This window comes from Leptonychotes weddellii, chromosome 9, assembly GCF_054177405.1.
Source record: "Leptonychotes weddellii isolate Sample4059 chromosome 9, ASM5417740v2, whole genome shotgun sequence".
In the NCBI taxonomy this organism is placed as follows: Eukaryota; Metazoa; Chordata; class Mammalia; order Carnivora; family Phocidae; genus Leptonychotes; species Leptonychotes weddellii.
In genome coordinates this window covers 109,468,016-109,489,040 of record NC_138377.1, presented here as the reverse complement: position 1 = coordinate 109,489,040, position 21,025 = coordinate 109,468,016, and the positions used below count along the sequence as shown (strand labels likewise).

The following is a 21,025-nucleotide window of genomic DNA, read 5'->3' as shown; positions in this document are numbered from 1 at the left end:
AAATATAGCCCTTTTGGTATCTCTGACCTAGAATGCTCCTTAATTTATTTATTGTAGAGAAGAGTAGCTTCAGGTTGCTGCTTTATGGGTTAGCCAGGTGCTTTATTTCCATTCCTTCTGAAACAGATAAATTCTTAATAATGAGAAGAGTGCAGTGAGTATATGAGTAGGGAATTTCATTTTATATCTTAAAAATGGATGAAAATAATAGACTCTTGTGTGATCAGTTATATCACAGAAACAGTGCTTTAGAACAAGAGAAAACCTGTGTTGCCAAAATTTGTACCATAAAACACACCATTTGAGACTTAATAACAAAGCTCTGACTGTTACATATGTAGTTTTAAATACTGAGTCTCAGATGGCCCTTAACTTTGGGATAGATCAGAAGATAAATTTTTAGGGGCGCCTGGGTGGCTCAGTCGTTAAGTGTCTGCCTTCGGCTCAGGTCATGGTCCCAGGGTCCCGGGATCGAGCCCCGCATCAGGCTCCCTGCTCGGCGGGAAGCCTGCTTCTCCCTCTCCCACTCCCCCTGCTTGTGTTCCCTCTCTCACTGTGTCTCTCTCTGTCAAATTAAAAAAAAAAAAAAAAACTTTAAAAAAAGAAGATAAATTTTTATTAGTTTGCCTTGTAGGTATATATCAGAACAAGCTATTTTGTGCAAGTGAAATACTGGGAAGTGAGTTGACTGATGAATGACCTCAGTCATTCTAGTTTATTGTGCCCAGAATGGATGTGAAAACAGAAGCTAATATTACTTTATATGGATACTAACTAGGAACGTAAGGTTAGCATATGCTTCTTTTAATTTTTTTCATTTGCTGAAATATTGTTTTTGTTTTTTTAAATAGTATACATTCCCCAAGAGTGAAAGTTCATTATTTTTTCTTGGTTGTCTTAGGAATTTTCACTCTCTTGGAATTGTCACTAGTAATCTTTGGGGTTTGTACAATTTCTGATGACTGAATTAAACTTAATCCGATTACCTCTCACTTCAGTTCATAATTATAAAATCAGGAGGATTTCAGTAATTGTTGTTGTTAACCCAAGAAACATTCATTGAACACATTTTGTTTTGGATTCCTGTCCTCTAGAAGCTTATAGTTTCCAACTGCCTTACACTGTAATAATCAGTTATGAAATGTGTAATTTAGTTTTACATTGTTTACCCATAAAAAAATATCACACTCACAGACATCTTATAATAACACAGCATCCTGTGTGCTTTCTTTGGTTGGGGAAGGTGGTAGAGCCATATCTAGAGCGTGGGCTTGCTGTTAACACAAGAATTTTAGTATTTTTCTTTGTTAATTTTTTAAAAATGTTTTAATCGAATCTGGATACATCCATGTAAGTATTGTATGCATGTGTTTGGTAAAAATATCTCAAAAGGAGAAAAAGGTTAAGAGTTATAGTCAGAATTTACTTAGAACTCCTTGAGAATACTGACATGGAAAATGCACAATATGCTGGCTGTTACTGGTATATTTAGAGTCTGACAAGCTGTGAAATATGGAACAATTTGGGTTTTGAAACTTTATTCTACATTCAGTAGATATTTATTGGGAACCTAGCATGTGCCAGGCCCTGTTCTAGATGCTAGAGATAGAACAGTGAACATAGCTCTTACTTATGGAGCATTTTAACAGTGTGAGCAAAGAGCAACAAATAAAATACTGTACATGATGATAAGTTCTGGAATTCCTAACATGCCATTTCTGGATCATAGCCTCTTTCTCCCAAAGATTACAACTATCTAGTCTTCTGTGGTATTCATTTTCTAGCTTTTCTTTATAATTTTACCACTTAATTATGCATTCTGTGAACACTGTAGTTTTGACTGTGAGCTTTACACAAACAGAATCTTCCAGTGTGGCTTCTGTTGTGTATGGCTTCTTTTGCTCAGCATTGCTTTTGTGAGATGTGGGTAACTAGTTCATTAGTTTTCATTGTATTCGTGGATCAGATTCATAGTAATCCATTGTATGAGGACTTAACTGCCAAATCGGCTTCAGAAAAAAAAAGTTTGAAGTAGACTTTTGTGGGGGTTTTTTTTGGAGAAAAATATTGTATTCCTCTGTCTTTGGGGCAAGAATTGGATAAGCCTAGATTAGCCTGTCACTGGAGTATAACAGTTACGTGAAATATAGAAAGCTGCTTTTGGTGTTCATATGATGTTCACCTTGAAAAGTCAAAAGTCGAAACTAAAGTGTTTAGTTTTGAGGGTATTTTATGACTAAGGTCTTAAAATTCATCATCTTGAAGTATATTTTAGTAGGTACCCATTTACCTAACTCTGATCAGGCCAATAAAAGCCACAATCAGGTGAAATACATGCTTTGGACAAAACAGGTAAAAACAGGCCTACTTTTCAAAGTATAATTGTAGGAAATCTTTCCCATGGTGTCCTGTAAAGGAACTTTGGAAGATTTATTTACTGGTTGTTGGTTTTAACAGTGTTATGTGTTGAAGTATTTGATCAAACAAATTTATACCAACCCTTATTTTTCTGCTGTGTTGTCTATAAAATCAGAAGACAGCGGCCATGCAAGTAGATTTACATGTTTTGTCAATATGAGAAATGCATGTCAATAATAAATAGCCCCCCAATATTGAGCACTGATTCTGTGACAAATACTAAGTTACGTGTTTTGTGTGCATTATTTCATTTAATCTTAGCAACTCTGTTAGGTACCACTATTCTATTTTAAATGTGAGGTTGCTTGATGCTTTATCCTGCTTATATGCTTTATAATTCATACATGCGCATGCTTATACGTTCGTGTGTTCTAAAGGAGTGTCACAGAGATGAGTGTGGAATGGTGTTAGGTGAGTTTTAGACCAGATAGGTAGCATGAATCATGAAAGCTGGGAGACACAGGGTACTGTGGCAGTCAGAGAGTGCAAGTGGATCTGAAGGAGGTAGCTGTTGCTCAGCTCCAGCTGATTGTTGGCATGGAAGAAAGGCAAGGCAGGCCAGATCTTCCAGTGTTTCAAAACAGGTTGTAAATCTGGATTTTTATGTAAATTATCTTGATTTAAATGTCAGCTGATGTCATTTTTTTATGCCTTTTTACTGTGAAATACAATATCTATATAAAAGTACATAAAGCAGATGTACATTAATAAATTACTGTAAAATGAACGCCCATGTAAACACCATCCAGGTCAAGGAATAAAATATTGCCAGCCTCTCAGAAGCTTTCCGCCTTGCCTGTTCCTAATAATATTACCCTAGTAAGGTAGCCATTGTCTTGACCATAAGATCCATATGGTGATCTTCCTAAATAACACCTTTACTCTCCCAAGGCAGTCACTGTTTTGACTTTATGTTTTTAAGATTCGTATGTTGTTGTGTATGAATTCATTCATCTTCATTGCGGTATAGTGTTCTATTGCACGAATATACCACAGTTTATTCATTGTGCTGTTGATGGACATTTGGGTTATTTCCTAATTTGGGCTGTTAAGAGTAATGCTTCCATAAACACTTGTACATTTCTCTTGGTGATCACACAGTTCTCTAAGATTTGTATTTAGGGATGGAATTGCTGCTGGATTATTTAGTGTATCTTCAATTTTAGTAATTGAAATAGTCATTGAATGATGTGTTTTCCAAAGAGGTTGTACCTTTACGCTCTTCATCATCAGTGAATGAGAGTTTCTTTTGCTTTGTGTTTTCACCAGTACTTGGTGTTATTAGACACTTTAATTTTAGCCCTTCTGGTGGGTCTTTAGTACAATCTCATTGTAGTTTTAATTTGCATTTCTTTGACTAGATGAGATTGAGCAACTTTTCATGTTTATAGCCTGCCTGTTCAAGTTTTTTGTCTACTTTTCTGTGGGACTTTTTCTTATTGATTTGCTTTATATTTTTTGGATAAAAGCTGGTTGATTGCATATATTTTAGATCTATTTTCCAACATGGTGGTTCTCTCTTAATGGTCTTTTCATTAATAGAAGTTCTTAATTTGAATGTGGTTTGAGGGTAGTGGCACAGCAAAAAAGGGCAGCAAAAAAAAGTTTCGAGAGAGAGAACTGTCAGCCGGCCAGATCCTGCACAGAGAGAGAGCAAGGAAAGGATGGGAAAGGTTATCCTTGAGTAACCCTAAGTTTAGTTGCTTTGCTGTATGAGTTTAGGCTATGGAATCTGAACTTTGAGTCTTGCTTGATAGCTGTTTTCTTATCCATGAAATGCAGATAATGATGACAGTACCCATCTCAGGGTGGTTGTGCACTCTGCGCAATGCCCAGCATATAGTAAGCTGTTATGTTAAGCTGTATCTTTTTAAAAAACATTTTAAGTGCCCCCATCTTAATATTAGAGAAGAGGCATGCAGGAATTAGGGTTTTCTGTGTGTGCATCCGTGTATGAACATTTAATTTGTGTATTTATGTATGTATATATTTATTTGATACTGGACATAGATTGGCCTATAAGTTAGATGTCCCAGTCCAGCAAGATGTGCTGTGGTTTCAGAGAAGTCCATGGGCTCTGAGATACTTTTGAAAAATTTATTACAATAGCATTAAGTAAGACATGCAATCTGTATTTTGATGGATTAGAGAATAGAAATTAAAGACCATTCCAAATCCAGTGCACAGTTGGAATATCTACCGGTATGGTAAGTGATTAGCAAATTATGTTCAGTTTTTAACTCTTGAGCACTTTGTAGTTTTCCACTTGTTCTGTCTGTACTTTTAGCAACCCCTAAAACTCCCCTCCACTCCCCCAACATACATATACATACATACATACATACATTATAGTCTCTCTGGATTCCTGTAATAGCTCCCTAAGTATAATATACCCCTTCTTTCTCACTCTTTTCAAAATCCAAGTTTTATTAGTTCCCCACCCCAACACAACCTCTTCCTAAAACTCATAGACTTCTTACTGCCTTTAGAAGTAAGACCAAAATCCATGCAATGGTCATTAAGCTCCCTCTGGATTATTTGACCCCTGCCTATTTCTCTGGCCTCATCTTGCATCTTTCTCCTCCTTGCTCTGTGTTCTTAAACTATGCTGTCATCTTTTTGGTTCCTAGTAGATGTTGCACTTCCACCAAGTTTCTTGAAGTTTCTCTCATGGCACTGTTTTTCTTTCCTTTGTAGTACTTACGTAAGCCTGTGATTATATATTTAGTTGTGAATTTTTTTTTTCCCACTAGATTGTAAGCTCCATGAGAACAAAGGTCAATACTGATTGTGCCCTATTATTCACAGAACTTAACACAGTGTCTAACATATAATAAACTCTCAAATATTATTTGAATGAAAGAGAGAACCTGAGGGCTCTTGCACATACTGTTTTTCTACCTGGAAAGCTTCCCTACCTTCATCCCTCATTCACCAAGCACCTGTTCCAGTTCTGTTCCTCAAGAACCATGTCCTGAGCCCCCAGATTAGGTCAGAACTCTCCTTTAAGCTCTGTATACTTTCTCTTTGTAACACTAGGGCAACTTCTACACATTTTCTGCTGGTTATTTGGTTAATATCTGATGTCCTTCCTAGACTTAGAGTGGCCTTTTAAATAATATGTTACTCACTTACTGGTAATAGACCAGATTAAAGTCAGCTTAGAGACTCCTAGAAGGTACTAGCACATCTCCAGATCTAGCTGCATTTTTCTTTTCTGAGGGGAGGGGGCTGCTGAAATAGCCATCCCATGGAAAATTTACTTACTGGCCTGGCATCTTGGTAGCAGCATTCTTTGGGTCTTCCCTAGATCAGTAATTAATTTCTGGTCCCCTCATTAAGGAGTGCGCTGGTTGGATGAGCACCAGGTGTTGTATGGAAGTGTTGATCACTATATTGTATACCTGCAACTGATATAACACTATGTTAACTAGCTGGAATTTAAATAAAAGCTTAAAAAAAAACACAAGGAAGACCTACAGCTGGCCAAAAGACGCATGAAAAGTTGCTTAACATCACTAATCATCAGGGAAAAAGCAAATCAAAACTACAGTGAGATACTACCTCACACCTGTCAGAATGGCTAAAATCAAAAACACAAGAAACAACAGGTGTTGACGAGAATGTGAAGAAAGGAGAACCCTCTTGTACTGTTGGTGGGAATACAAACTGGTGCAGCCACTCCAGAAAACACTATGGAGGTTCCTCAGAAAGTAGAAAATAGAACTACCCTAAGATCCAGCAATTACACTACTAGGTATTTACCCAAAGGATACAAAAACATTAAGTCTTAGGGAATACGTGCACCTTAATGTTTATAGCAGCATTATCAATAATAGCCAAATTATGGAAACAATCCAAGTGTCTATCATCTGATGAATGGATAAAGATGTGGTATATATATACAATGGACTATTACTCAGCCATCAAAAGAACTAAATGTTGTCATTTGCAAGGACATGGATGGAGCTACAGAGTGTAATGAAGCGAAATAAACCAGTCAGAGAAAGACAAATACATGATTTCACTCATGTGGAATTTAAGAAACAAAACAAGCAAAGGGTGGGAGGGTGAAGAGAGCGAGAGAAACCAAGAAACAGACTCTTAAGTATAGAGAACAAACTGTTGGTTGTGGGATGGGGGTGGGTGAAATAAGTGATGGGGAGGGGGAGTAAGGAGCACACTTTTGATGAGCACCGGGTGTTATATGGAAGTGTTGAATCACTATATTGACACCTGAAACTAATTTTTTAATAGATATTTTGATTTTTTTTAAAAGATTTTATTCATTTGAGAGAGAGGGAGAGAGAATGAGTGCTCATGAGCAGGGGGGAGGGGGAGAGGGAGAAACAGACTCCCTGCTGAGCAGGGAGCCCAATGTGGGACCCAATCCCGGACCCCGAGATCATGACCTGTGTCAAAGGCAGACGCTTCATGGACTGAGCCACCCAGGCGCCCCCACCTGAAACTAATATTACACAGTATGTTAACTATATTGGAATTTAAAGATTTATTTATTTTTATTTATTTGACAGAGAGAGACAGCGAGAGAGGGAACACAGGCAGGCAGAGTGGGAGAGGGAGAAGCAGGCGTCCCACTGAGCAGGGAGCCCGATGTGGGCCTCGATCCCAGGACCCTGGGATATGACCTGAGCCGAAGGCAGACGCTTAACGACTGAGCCACCCAGGCGCCCCTATATTGGAATTTAAATAAAAACTTTAAAAAAAATTTCCTAGTCCCTTCAATTTATCTTCCCTTTTTTTTTTTTTTTAAGATTTTATTTATTCATTTGACAGAGACAGACATAGCGAGAGCAGGAACACAAGCAGCGGGAGTGGGAGAGGGAGAAGCAGGCTTCCCTCGGAAGAGGGAGCCCGATGTGGGACTTGATCCCAGGACTCTGGGATCATGACCTGAGCCCAAGGCAGACGCCTAACGACTGAGCCACCCAGGCGCCCCCTATCTTCCTTTTTTTTTTAAGTGGAAGCATTTCATATCCATACAAAAGTGATGTAGAGTATAAAAAATCCCCACATTACCATCACCAGGTACAGTTATCATATTATGGCCAGTTTCATCTATACTTCCAGGGCATTATATCCTCGCTCCCCCATTATTTTGAAGGAAATACCAGGCTTTTTTTTATCTGTCAGTATTTGAGTATATATCTCTAAAAGATAAGAATTATTTTTAAAAAGAACAGTAATGACCATTATCACACTTTAAAAATAAATTCTAAATCCAAAATTCAGTGTTTAGTCAATGTAAAGTTTCCAATTGTCATAAGTATGAACTTCACTTTCTAAATGTATTTTTTAAAAATCAGGATTCAAATAAGGTCCTCCTGTGTGGTTGTTTGGTGTATCTCCTAATTCTCTTAAACTGTAAGGTTCCCCCGGGACACCTGGCTGGTGGAGTATACAACTCCTGATCTCGGGGTTGTGAGTTCGAGTCCCACGATGGGTGTGGAGATTGCTTAAAAATAAAATCTTTAGAGCCTGGGTGGCTCAGTTGGTTAAGCATCTGCCTTCAGCTCAGGTCAGGATCCTGGAGTCTTGGGATTGATATCGTCGGATTCCCTGCTTGGTGGGGAATCTGCTCCTGCTGCTGTTCATTCTCTCTCCCTCTCTCTCTCTCTCTTTCTCTCTCTCTCTCGTCAAAAAAATTTTTTTTTCAAAGAGGAATTCACCTGAGTTTTCTTCTAGTATTTATATGGTTTTATTTTTTACATTTAGATCTATAATTGTTTTGGAGTTTATTCTTGTGCATGGTGAAATATAGATCTAATATGTTTTTTCCAAATGACTGACTAGTTGTTCCAGCACCATTTGATTAACAAGTACATCCTTTACACCAGCAGGTAGAGATGTTACCTTTCTCATATCCTAATTTGCTATTTATTTTGGTGGTCTATTTCTGGATTTTCCATTCTATTCCACTGGTCTATTTCTCTAATCATGTACCAGTACCACACTTCTCATTATAGAATCCTTATAGTATGTCTTAATTAAGAGGCCTTTAACTGGTAGGGCTAGTTCCCCCCGGTAGGTTTTTTGTTTTTGTTTTTGTCTTTTTAGCCTGTTATTACACTCAAATGGAAACATATAGTATGTGTTCTTTTAATGTCTGGCTTGTTTTGTTCAACTTGAACAACATTGTGAGATTCCTCCATATTGGTTCGTGTAGTTGTACTTTTATTCATTTCATGGCTGTATAATATTGCATCGAGTGAATGTTGTAATGGTTTTCTATTTTATTGCTGATGGGCCTTAGGTTGTTTTTGGCTTTTGATTATTCAGAATAGTGCTTTTGTGAATATTCTTGTAGTGAATGTACACACTTTTGTTCAGTGATCATAGTGTTATGCATATTGGCAGATTTCAAAGTGGTTATACCAGTTTACACTCCCGCTAACTCCCACTAGTAGTGAGTTCTGATTAGATTGTTCACTAACACTACATATTTTTTTTCTCATATTAGCTCATTGTGTGAATTTCTAGTATCGTTGTGTTTTTAATTTGTATTCCCCTTTTCATTAATGAAATATAGCACTTTTCCCACATGCTTATTGGCCATTTTGATACCTTCTTTTGTGAAGTTTCTTCCTCGAGTCCTTAGCGCATCTGTTCTATTAGACTGTCTTTTATTGATAGCAATTCTCTGTGTGTTCTGGATATGAACACTATGTTGGATATATAGATATTAGCAGGTTATTTTTTATTTTTTGACAACAGATCAAGTTTATTAAACTTTTATATATCTGCCATTAGCATTACTTTAAAAACCCAGTTTTACATGAAAATTAATGATGTTGCTCTTTGTTGTATTTGGGAAAAGTCATCAAGTTTTACCTACGTGGCTTGCATTAAAACTGGTATATTTACTCTCTTCGTGTTGAATCTTGAGCAATTACTATAGCCACCTTACTGGTAAGATTTTCAGCCTCAAGATGCCTGATCTTAGAAGCAGGAGGGAGCTCCCTGAACAGCGTGTCTAAGGGAGGCTTACCAGTTGAAACACAGCTTGTCACCTTTTGTGCCTTACACATTTTGTGATTCGTTTAAAATAGTTTCAGGGTGTGATTCACTTAAAATAGTTTTAGGGGGGTGCCTGGGTGGTCCAGTCAGTTAAGTGTCCAACTCTTGGTTTCACTTCAGGTCATGATCTCATGGGTGGTGAGATGCAGCCCAGCGTGGGGCTCTGTGCTCAGTGGGGAATCTGCTTGCAGATTTTCTCCCTCTGCCCTCCCCAGCGCCCCCCCCCACCCTGTGCCCACATGCGGACTCTCTCTCACTCTCTTTCTCTCTCAAATAAATAAATCTTTAAAAAAAAAATAGCTTCAGGGTTTAAGGTGAAGTAAGAAGGCTGATTTTAAAGAAGTGTGACCTGTTGAGTCTGCATATTTGGTCTGTTTTCCATTGAGTGCTTTGTTGTGTATCATGGTTTTTCATGTATCTTATTTAAAAATTGAAAAGATTTTTTAAAACTTCTTTATTTTGAACTTAGAGAAGAGTTTTAAAAATACTAGTTTCCTTATATCCCTCATTGCACTCCCCTTAACATTTTATACGGCCATAGAACAATTATCAAGGATAAGAAATTAACATTGATAAAATAATATTAAACTACAGACTGTATTCAAATATTGCCAGTTTTCAGGATTCTACATTGCATTTGGTTGTTCCTTCCGGTTGGAGTCTTTGAATCTGTAACAGACTCTCAGTCTTCCCTCTGTATTTTATGACCTTTATATTTTTTAAGAGAATTGATCTGTTATTTTGTAGAATGCCCCTCAATTTACTTTGTCTGATACTTTCTTATGATTAGAATGAGATGATACATTTTTGGCAAAAACTATAAAAATCATAATGTGTCCTTGATGCATCATATCAAGGGGTTCATGATGTTGATTTGTATTATTGGTGTTTACCTTGATCACTTGTTTAAGGTGGCATTTCTCCACTGTAAAGTTACTATATTTTTGTAATTGATAAATATTTTGGAGGAGATAATTTGAGGATGTGCTAATCCTGTTACTCAAACTTTCACCCACTAATTTTAGCATCTATTGGTGGATCTCACCTGCAACCCCGTCTCATTTGTGGGGTTTGCCTGATGATAATTCTGTTTCCCTTTTTCTTTCCATGTTTGTTAATTGTAAGTAAGGAGTGTTGTTCATTTCCCATTTATTTATTTGATTATATTGGTATGGACTCATGAATACCTATTTTATTTTATGGGTTAAAATCTAATACTATCATTATTTACTTTGTTGCTCAAGTTATTCCAACTTTGGCTGTTAGAACTCCTTCAAGTCGGTTGCTGTGTTCTCTGAGCAGACATCCCCCTTTTTTCAAGCAGTCCCTTAATTTCTGGTATCACATGATATTCCAGGTTAATCTTACATATTTTCACCCTGAAGCCAACCACTTCTCCACAGAATCCTGGTTGATGTTATTAGAGGATAATATTTAGAAATTTAGATCTCCATGACGGTTGTGCTCACTGTAGTTGGGTTTTTTTGTTTGTTTGCTTGCTTCCAGGCTTTTCAGCAGGTAGAGCTAAAAAATAGACATATGTATAATAATCTGTGCATATCTACATGATTCTTTCTGTATCTGTATATATGTCTAAAACCATGGGTTTATGCTTAGATTCCAGTCTAATGGAGTTCATTTTAGCCTTCCTCCTTTTCTTATAACTTTTTTCTCTCAACAGTAGAAACCCAGCTCTCATTATAGTATATTTACTGCTTGGTTCACTTCTAGTATACATACAAAATAGTTTCAAACTTACACCCATACCTCCAGGAGAAAGACTTCTTAACTAGGCTACAGAATTTCTATATAGTTCTTTTAGTTTTTGGCCTTACAGCATTCAGTCAAGATACTGTTTTCCACAGTTACTTTTTTCTTTTCCACAGTTAAAGTTCTTTTCTTCCCTGCCTTATTCATTTGTAATAGAGTTAGGTTCATTTGTTACTGTTTGTATTCCATTTTTGGTACTCTCCCCTACCCCCATACTTTTGTTTTAATGTTTGGTTTGGTTTGGTTGTTTTTTTGATATGAGAAGGATATATATGGTGAAACAATATTGTGGTTCTAAGAGTCAGAGCTACGTAAAAAGATACACTCAGTCATCCCTGCCACCCCAATCCCTTTTCCCTTTCTGCCTGGAAAGTATTTGAAAAGTCCTTTATCCATCTTGAAGCCATTACAAAATGTCAACCTAAAAAAGAAAGGAGAGAGAGAGAAAGAAAGAAAAGAGTCAACCTAAATATGGTTTGATTTTTGATAACTGGAAAGCACTCCGTTTTCTATAGTGTCTATAACTGTCCCTGATGAGAATTTCTCAATGTTTAATGTATGTATAATGGTAACTTAGTTAAGCTGATTATCCTTTCACATTGATCTAAGGGCAGTGGCAAATACAGTGATTTATTTGTAAACTTGTATTTTAATGTTTTCTGATCATATTTATCATTTGTCTCCTAAATTGCCAACCAAGGAGTTGACAGAATAAAGTAGTTGAAAATTTAACTGATGTTGAGTATAGTGGGGTCTTAGATACTAAATTTACTTACTTTGTATTGAGACTGTCATCCTGTAGTTGCTGCATTCTTATTTTGATCATTATTTGAATTCTTAAGCTTAGTTAGTTCTTAACTTATATTTGAGAAGTTTGTTGAATCCCTGAGTGTCTCTCAAGACCTCTCTTCATTTGACTTTAGATTTATCTTGGACATCTCCATTTTGCTTGTTTACTTGACAGTCCTTTGGATCAATCCAAATATGTATTTTCCCTACCTTTTAACACGTACTCTAGTCTTTTTCTTTGTACTAGATTTGTATAGCAGTGATCACAATTGAAATTAAATACTTACTTGAAAAGTCAAGGAGGGCAGGGGTCATCTGTTTTATTCACTAAACTTAGGTTGTACTTTTTAAGTTCCTGGCTCAACCTGATCTCAGTAGATAATCTTGCATTTTATTTTGTGTGGAAAGTAGCTCAAAACAAAACAAAAACACTTTGGAGAGCAGAAGAATTCGGAAATAATTCAGTGTAGTAGCTCTGCCCACATAAGGACCCCAGAGAGAGAGCGCCACTTGATTTTCCTAATGGAGGACAGCAAGTTACCAAGTGTTCAGCAGGCTGCCTCATTTAAGAGATAGTACTGACTAAACCATTCTAGGTATATATTTAATATTTAAAGGTCCAACAATTTAAAAAACATATGGAAATTTTATTCTTTTGTGATATCTTCCATTTTTATATTTTATTTTGGTGTATTCTCTGAACAAGTATTTTGTATTAGCTCATTGATTTTCCTGTATCCTCACTGGCTGTTCCTTTTCAAGTTCTTTGGTTCTTCCTTTTCCCCCCTAAAATATTTGTATTTAACAGGGTCATCTTAGTCCTTGGGTAATTGGATCTTTTCTCTTGGGTTCAATACTACTTTGTTGATTACTTCTAGATCCTTATCTACTCCAGATCTCAGTCTTGGTCTTCAGCCCTGTATATCCAGCTCCCTACTGCCTGTGTCTCTGCTTCGATAGTTCCACAGGCACCTTCAATTTAAGATGTCTAAAACTGAATTTGTAATCTTTTCTTCTTCCTGCCTTTTACTCAGCTACCCAATTCAGAAACCTATCGCCATCTTTAACTTACCCCCTTTTCACTTTAACTTTCTAACTGATCTCCCTGCCTTAGATCCATCTTCCCGGTAACAGCCTTCAGAATGAGGTCGGGCTATGTCACGTGATTGCCTGAAATTCCTTCGTGTTTTCCCATTGAGTTTCAAGTCCTTAGCATTATATTACAAGACCTGTTGTAATGGCACTTTTGCAGCTTCTCTTTTTACCCTTTCCTCTTCCACAAATTGTACGACTCAGCCATCTCAAAGCCAGCTTTATGTGCAGCATCAACAACCTTGCTGATGTGATGTTTCCTTTGAAACATCTCTCCCCAGTTTAACTGGTCATTCTCCAAGCTTGAACTTGAATATTGCTTTCTCTGGGACTCTGTCTCTGATCTTTAACAGGCAGAATCCTCCTCTTCTACACCATTTATGTAGTGTTATAAACTTTCTCCTTGAGCCCTTTAGGGAGAAAGAGGTATCTATTTTTGGCATCCACAAAGCTTAGCATATCTGGTAAATGTTTGTTGAATGAATGAGTGAATAAATGAAGGGTTGCTTTTAAAATAACAGCCGTAAGATGGTAAAACTTAACTGACTATAAATCTTGATCTATATCTAGATAATGTTTAGGAGCTAAGATTTTCCTTCATTTGTAGAACAGTTGCCTTATTTTATTCTATTTTGGATTTGGTTTTATTCCAATTACAGGTTCATCTTGTTTTGTCAGTTCTTGTGTCCTCCTGCCTTTTTCCGCATTTGATCTGTAATCAGCCCTAAAGGACAGCAGAACTGCTTAGAATTGGGATCTGAAGTTTTGGCAGGAATCCCTTCAGAGTTGGTGATCTGAGTAGTGCCTTCGCCAGCTGGAGCTTAGAACAAAGAAACCAAACAAACTCTTGGCAGATTCTGAAATGCAGCTTTTTGCTTCTTCAGAAATTGTGATTCTAGTCAGTTGATGCTGACTTAGAAATGTATGTAGAACTCAGAATCCAGTAGTCACGAATTGCACTCTTCATGCCTGCAATACCTCACTAATTATTGAATATGTAGCCTGTTTGAAATTGGAATTATAATTGGACTACAGTTAGAATTAAAGTCTAACAGAATCTTGGAGCCAGAAAGGACCTTTTACTTGAGATAATTTCATCCAGTTCTTTAATTTTACAGGTAAGGAAAAAGAAGGTCACCTATCTAGTATGATAGATTTGGACTCTGATCTCAATATTTCTGGTTTAGTTCATTTTCTGTTTTTATTTATTTTTTTTAATACGGAACTTTTTTTTTTTTTTAAGATTTTTATTTATTTATTTGACAGAGAGAGAGACAGTGAGAGAGGGAACACAAGCAGGGGAGTGGGAGAGGGAGAAGCAGGCTTCCCGCTGAGCAGGGAGCCTGATGCTGGGCTTGATCCCAGGACCCCGGGGATCATGACCTGAGCCGAAGGCAGACCCTTAACAACTGAGCCACCCAGGCACCCCTCATTTTCTGTTTTTAACAGCATCTTTCCAGGTTACTAGGGAATAATAGTGCTGGAATTGTGCTTAAAGGAGTAACACTTTTTTCCTGGGTCTCCCAGAAACTTAAATGCTTTGGGAATGAGACTATAGATTTACCAGAAGATCCTTGTCCAAGTTACGCAATTATGCATTGTTTTTCTTTTTAATAAGAAATGAGAAACAAGTTTACAATAAGGATGTTGAGTTTTAACAGTCATTTATTTGAATAGGTGATAGATGAACTTGATAAAACACTATAAAAGGGGTCATAGTGAAAACGTAAGGTATTCTTAGGTATTTTTCCAAAGGAAACCCTCTGCTCCCCCTTTTCTAAAGTATAAAAATTCTCAGTCATTAATGAACATTTTTTCTTTTTGTAGTGCTTATGAAAATAGTGTTTGATTTATTAGTATAAGAACTGTTTTATATCAGTTTTAGCCTTCAATTTCTGAGTGATTTATTGTAAGAACCCCCTCCCCAGTTTATTACGATCATTTTCTCTTTTTTAAGTTTTTTTTTTATTTATTTGAGAGAGAGAATGATCATTTTAGAACATAGCAAAGTTGAAAGAATTTTACAGTGGATACTTGAATATTGACAAGTAAGAGTCTGCCATTATATTTTACTGTATTTGCATTATCACAAATCTATTTCTTCATCTATTCACTTCTCTGTTCATTCAGAACTCCTCATAAGGTCTGCATAGTTATTATACAAACAGCTATGGATAGAATTTTGCTGCTTTTGCCACTGAAGTAACCAAAGGCTAGAGAGTAGAGAGGGAGGACATGCTTCCTGATTTAAACTGGGACTACAGTTTTTTGTTTTGTTTTGTGGTTTAAGTGATAGGATTGGCAAGGCATAATATTATAGATTAAATTGGTTTAATGTGCTGGTCAAGAGCCAGCACAACTAACTGCCTTTTTAATGTCTCATTCTCTATTGCCTTCTTGTACTACCTAAGTCTCCCTTGTGATAAATCAAGCTAATAAGGCTATGTTTGGCTTTAAAAGAAAAATGAGCTATTATATTACCCTATCTTGGGAAACCATTGAATTAGTTGAGATGTGTACTTTTCTAATTCCTCCAACAAAGAAACGTATCAATTTTGATTGGAATGCCGAGAACAGTTGTTGTAGTATTTTTAGTTTTTCCCTTACCCAAACAAAATAAATTTCTCTTACTGCACTTCTCTTGAAGCTTGTACATTAAGACCTTAATGTATTAGATCCCTTACCAACAGTAGAATAAATACTTTTTATGATCAACAATAAAACAAAATAATCTTAAATACTATTTGGTTTCCTAAAACAGTGAATAATAGATATTTGAAGTTTCAAAGGGGATTTGGTGAATGTGGTTTAAAATATATTGGTAGTTTATTCTGATTAGGAATGAAGAAAGGAAAGCAAAGGATAAAATACCTAGTGAAAAAATGTTACTCATAATCACTTCCCTTTGAAGATGATCATTTTTAACATTTTGTGTCCTTGTAGCCTTCCTTTTACTAGTCATGTTTAAACATAATTAGGATAACAATGTATAAGCTGTTTCATAACCTGCTTTTCTCTCCTTAACATTAAATGAATTTTCTTGTTTGACTAATATTCTTTTACAAAATGAAAAGCTGGTCATTAAAATCATATGGAGGATGATAAACTGCTTCATACCAAAGAGGGTGTTACCAAGGTACTTGCCTGTTGTCAGATCACTTTCCCTTTACACTGATACAGAAGAGATTAAAAAGGCAGTGAAGCAATGCTACTGGTTAAAGTGGATCAAGAAAAGATGAGCTTAGAGCTATGCAAGCAGTTCTCATTTTTAATAAGTCAGCTAAGATTGGACAAACTGGCAATTATTGCAGATATTTTTATCATGTATATTTCAGTAGGACTCTCGATGTTTAGCAGAATTACTCATATCATCGTTGCTTCACATTGATGGAGGAATTTTTTTTTTAATACATTAAATCCTGGTCAATTTTTGTGAAAAAACAGAACAGCTTCGTTTCTAGCAGAGGTCTCATTAAAGGGAGGTTTTGCTGCATTTGATTGGAAGATTGAAACAAAACTCTGGTAAGGTTGGTAGTTCTTATCTATGGGAGTGAACAGAGAGATCCTTTCTCTCCCTCTCTCATTCATCTGGCAGGAAAGTTAATCTAGTTGCTTTGAATTTAGGGAAGCAGGCTTTCTTTATAGGGATTCATTTTCTAAAGTGGCATAACCTCGATTAAAGATGCTATGGGAAAGGAGAAATGGGTCCATGGCACCTTGATGGGCATATTCTCGTGATGCTAATGACAGCAGTGTAATAGAAAACGGATCTCACTTGTGAAATCAGCATTTATAACAGTGGGTAACCCGTGATGTTCTGAAATGTGATGCTCAGCATTTTCCCCTTTCATCCTGCCTTTTGTTAATTCTGGAAAGGCCTTTTTTTTTTTTTTTAAATTTTTTTTTGTTTGTATGGTATATTTTTAGTAACCCAGTTCCATGAAATGAGACTCAATTACTTAAGCCTTTAAGAGCAATTAACCCAGTTTCTAAGAAATGTTTTTAAAATTCTTTAGTGCTTATGCCTTGGATAGTAACTTATTTCCTCTCTAGTAAGAGGTTCATTTATTTTTTTTTTTTTTAAGATTTTATTTCTTTATTCATGAGAGACAGAGAGAGAGGCAGAGGGAGAAGCAGGCTCCCAAGGAGCAGAGAGCCCGATGCGGGACTCGATCCCAGGACCCTGGGATCATGACCTGAGCCGAAGGCAGACGCTTAACCATCTGAGCCACCCAGGCGCCCACTAGTAAGAGGTTCTTAACAGGAGGTGAACCTGAACTATACTGTGGTTTGAGTAGTACCTGAATTGGAGCTGGTGTTGTTTTAATTTTATGGTTACTCTTGGGGTATTTTGTAGTTATTTGTTTTGCTTTTTTTTTGTTATGCGTGTATGTGCATGCATGTATGTGCATGATACATATACTAGAAAAAACTTTTTTTCCTTTGGGTTATAAACAAAGCTTGAGAAGATAATTCTGTAGCAAAACTGAAACTAGGTGGAGCAGTAGTGTTTAACTGTGTGATTTTAAAGCAACCAATGTCCAAACCTATCTAATGGTCTTATCTGGTTTCCTGTTACATGTATATTTATAATTACTGAGTTCAGAGGTATTTGACTTTAACTTCCTTTGCGCAATATAAGGAATACTTTTTAAAATGTTTTGTCATCAGATATTTTAAAATAGTACTATTCCAACTTTTATTCTTTCTGTCTGATGTTAAGTATAAAGTTACAGAATTAGCTTGAATACTGATTTCAGCTGGCATGAAATGAATATAGAGCAGCATCTGTCCAAATTAAGTTAAAAACAAAGGAAGTTCCTGTGTGTAGTTTCCTGTCTCTTACAACAAAAACAAAGCAAATAAAAAACCTTCCGTAATTATTAAACTCCTTTCAGAATATCTAATATTAATATATCTATTTTGGTATTTCAGTGTGCAAATTGCTGGATGTTCTCACTTTATTAAAGACATTTTCTTAAAAGATAAATGATTTGTTTTTCTTTTCCTTTATCAGAACACAGCAATGGAGGAAACAGCTATATGGGAACAACACACAGTGACGCTTCACAGGGTAAGTTTCTATTGCAGTAAATAATCTGTGTATAACTCAGGATACTGGCAGCTTTGAAAAACAATAGAGGAAAGCCAGATGTCAGGAAGTCGGAAGAAAGGGGAAAAACTTTTCTATATTCCTTTGTTTAAAATTTAGAGTTGCAATAAATTCTTTATTAAGGTTAAAAGTGAACATGATTACTTTTTCATATATTCTTTTGGTGGTTATTTGTATGTTTGTTTTTTTTATCCCTGAGTAAGATATTAAGTGATTTATTTTTAAAAAATTTGAGCCATCGGATAAAAGACATTGTGTGTTGGTATAAATTGTAAACTGCTTCAACCTGTCTGAGTATATGTGCACTTATTGTAGGCTTGGGGTTTAAAATCAAACCAGGTTGTGTGAGCAGTAAAATCTTAAAAGATATTCTTGATTTGAAACATGTAGACCCAAGGTGTTGCTTAAGGAATTGGAGATGGACAGAGAGCACATAGCAGTAAGCTGGGTAAGAGTTAAGAGCTCTGTCTGAAGAGAGACTGTCCTGAATTTGAATCCTAGTGCTGCCTCTTTTCCTTTAGAAATGGGCAAGTGATCTAATCCCCTGCTAAAGCCTGGGTTTTCACAGGTTTAAAATGAGGCTAATGGCGCTTGTTTGTGTTTAACATGAAGTAATAAGCCCCTCCTATAACTCCCCTTTTCCGCCTTTGAAGAGCACTATTCTGATTACTCTTCCCCTTAAAGAATGAATAGAAGGAGATCAGAGAATTTTTTTTTTTTGAGAGTGCTAGTGTGTGCATGAATGGGGAGGGACAGAGGGAGAAGGAGAGAGAGAATCTTAAGCAGGCTCCATGCTCAGCACAGAGCCTGACACGGGCCTCCATCCCATGACCCTGAGTTCATGACCTGAGCCAAATCAAGAGTGGCTGCTTTAACTGACTGAGCTACCCGGGTGCCCTGAGATTAGAGAATATTTAAATACTTAACAGTACTGTTTCTACCAGCTGTGTCCATTACTAGGAAAGTGGCAAGGTGTAGGTAAATCATGTTCCTGAACTCTGCCCAACTCTGCCCATGATTATCTTGTGAATGTTTGAATCTGTATGTAATAGATAATGGGTAAATTAATTATTAAAAAACAGTGATTTCAGGGACACCTGGGTGGCTCAGTTGGTTAAGCATCTTGGCTTTGGCTCAGGTCATGATCCCAGGGTCCGGGGATCAAGCCCCAAGTTGGGCTGGCTCCCTGCTTAGTGGGGAGTCTGTTTCTCCCTCTGCCTCTCCAACCACACCCCCCACCCCGGCTTGTGCTCTCTTGTTTACTCTCTCTCTCTCAAATAAAATCTTAAAAAAACCAAACAGTGATTTCAGATGAGATATACTTGACTTTTTTTTATGTCTCCCTAAATGGTAAAAGAAATCGTTCAGTAATAATGACCTTAACTTTTAATTTTTAAGGCTAAAATATGGCCAATTCCGAAATGTGGTAATAGATAGCAGAGTATTTAAATCAGATTAAACATGTTGTAAAATAACTTTATACCTTATAATTGTTTGTTTGGTTGTGATATAATTTGGTATTATTTATTTTACCACATTACATTTATTTTCTTAATACCTATATTGCTTTTACTGGTATAATTTGCATATAGTAAAATTTACCCTTAGAATACAGTTCTGAGTTTGACAAATTCATATAGTCATGTAACCACCAGCACAACCAAAATATAAAACTATCCCATTACCTGAAACTTTTTCTTGTACCCATTTGTAGTCAGCTTTGTTCCCTAACTCTAGCACTTGGCAGCCACTGATGTGTTTTCTGTTCTATACTTTTACCTTTCACACAGTCATGTAAGTGAACTCATACACTATGTATGTATACACAATATATAGCCTTTTGAAACTGGCTTCTTATACTCTCAGCCTAATGCATTTGAGATTTCTCCATGATGTTGCTTGTATCAATAGTTTCTCTTGTTGCTGTTATTTTTAGTTCTTCTTACTACTTGAGTATCATTCCACTATATGAATGTAGAATAATTTGGGTTGTTTGCAGTTTTTGGTGATTTAAATAATTCTGCTCTCGTGTATGGGTTTTTGTATGAACTTCACTTTTCATTTCTCCTGGGTAAATACTTAGGAATGGACTTGGTCTGGGTCTTATGGTAAATGAATGTTTAACTTTATAGGAAACCACCAAACTGTCCTTACCATATTGTATCTCCACTAGCAGCATATAAGAGTTTTGTTGCTTTTGTATCATTATCAACATTTTAAATTATCAGGGTTCTTTTTACCCTTCAGTTTTAGCCATTCTAATAGGTATGTAGTGTGTTTTCATTGTGGTTTTATTTTGCACTTCTCTAAAGACTAATGATACTCAGTATCTGTGAGCCTCTCATCCACAGATCTTCTTTGGTAAAATGTATTTAAATCTTTTGCCCCCTTTTAATTGGGTTGTTTGTTTCCTTTTACTGAGGTGGGGTTTTTTTTGTTTTTTTTTTTAGGTTGTGGTAAAATAAATATAAAATTACTGTCCGTTCAAGTCCTTTGCCCGTTTTTTAATTGGGTTGTTTTTAGTTGTTGAGTTGTAGGAATCTTTATATGTTCTTTTTTGTTTATGTTATGTTAATCACCATACATAAATATCATTAGTTTTTGATGTAGTGTTCCGTGATTCATTGTTTGCGTATACCCCCAGTGCTCCATTCAGTACGTGCCCTCTTTAATACCCATGACCAGCCTAACCCATGCCCCCACCCGCCTCCCCTCTAGAACCCCCCGTTTGTTTCTCAGAGTCCATAGTCTCTCATGGTTCATCTCCCCCTCCGATTTCCCTCCCTTCATTTTTCCCTTCCTGCT

At 36.5% G+C, this 21,025-nt stretch overlaps 1 protein-coding gene across 7 annotated transcripts in view; it reads left to right on the top strand.

The window, feature by feature from the left end:
- TJP1 (tight junction protein 1) overlaps positions 1-21,025 on the top strand; it is a 231,952-nt gene that overhangs the window by 135,764 nt on the left and 75,163 nt on the right. For all 7 annotated transcript variants that reach the window (XM_081831542.1, XM_081831541.1, XM_081831540.1 and 4 more), the window contains one exon: positions 18,125-18,181. In XM_081831542.1, coding sequence (XP_081687668.1) covers positions 18,125-18,181 — 57 coding nt within the window. The remainder of the gene's footprint in view (positions 1-18,124; positions 18,182-21,025) is intronic.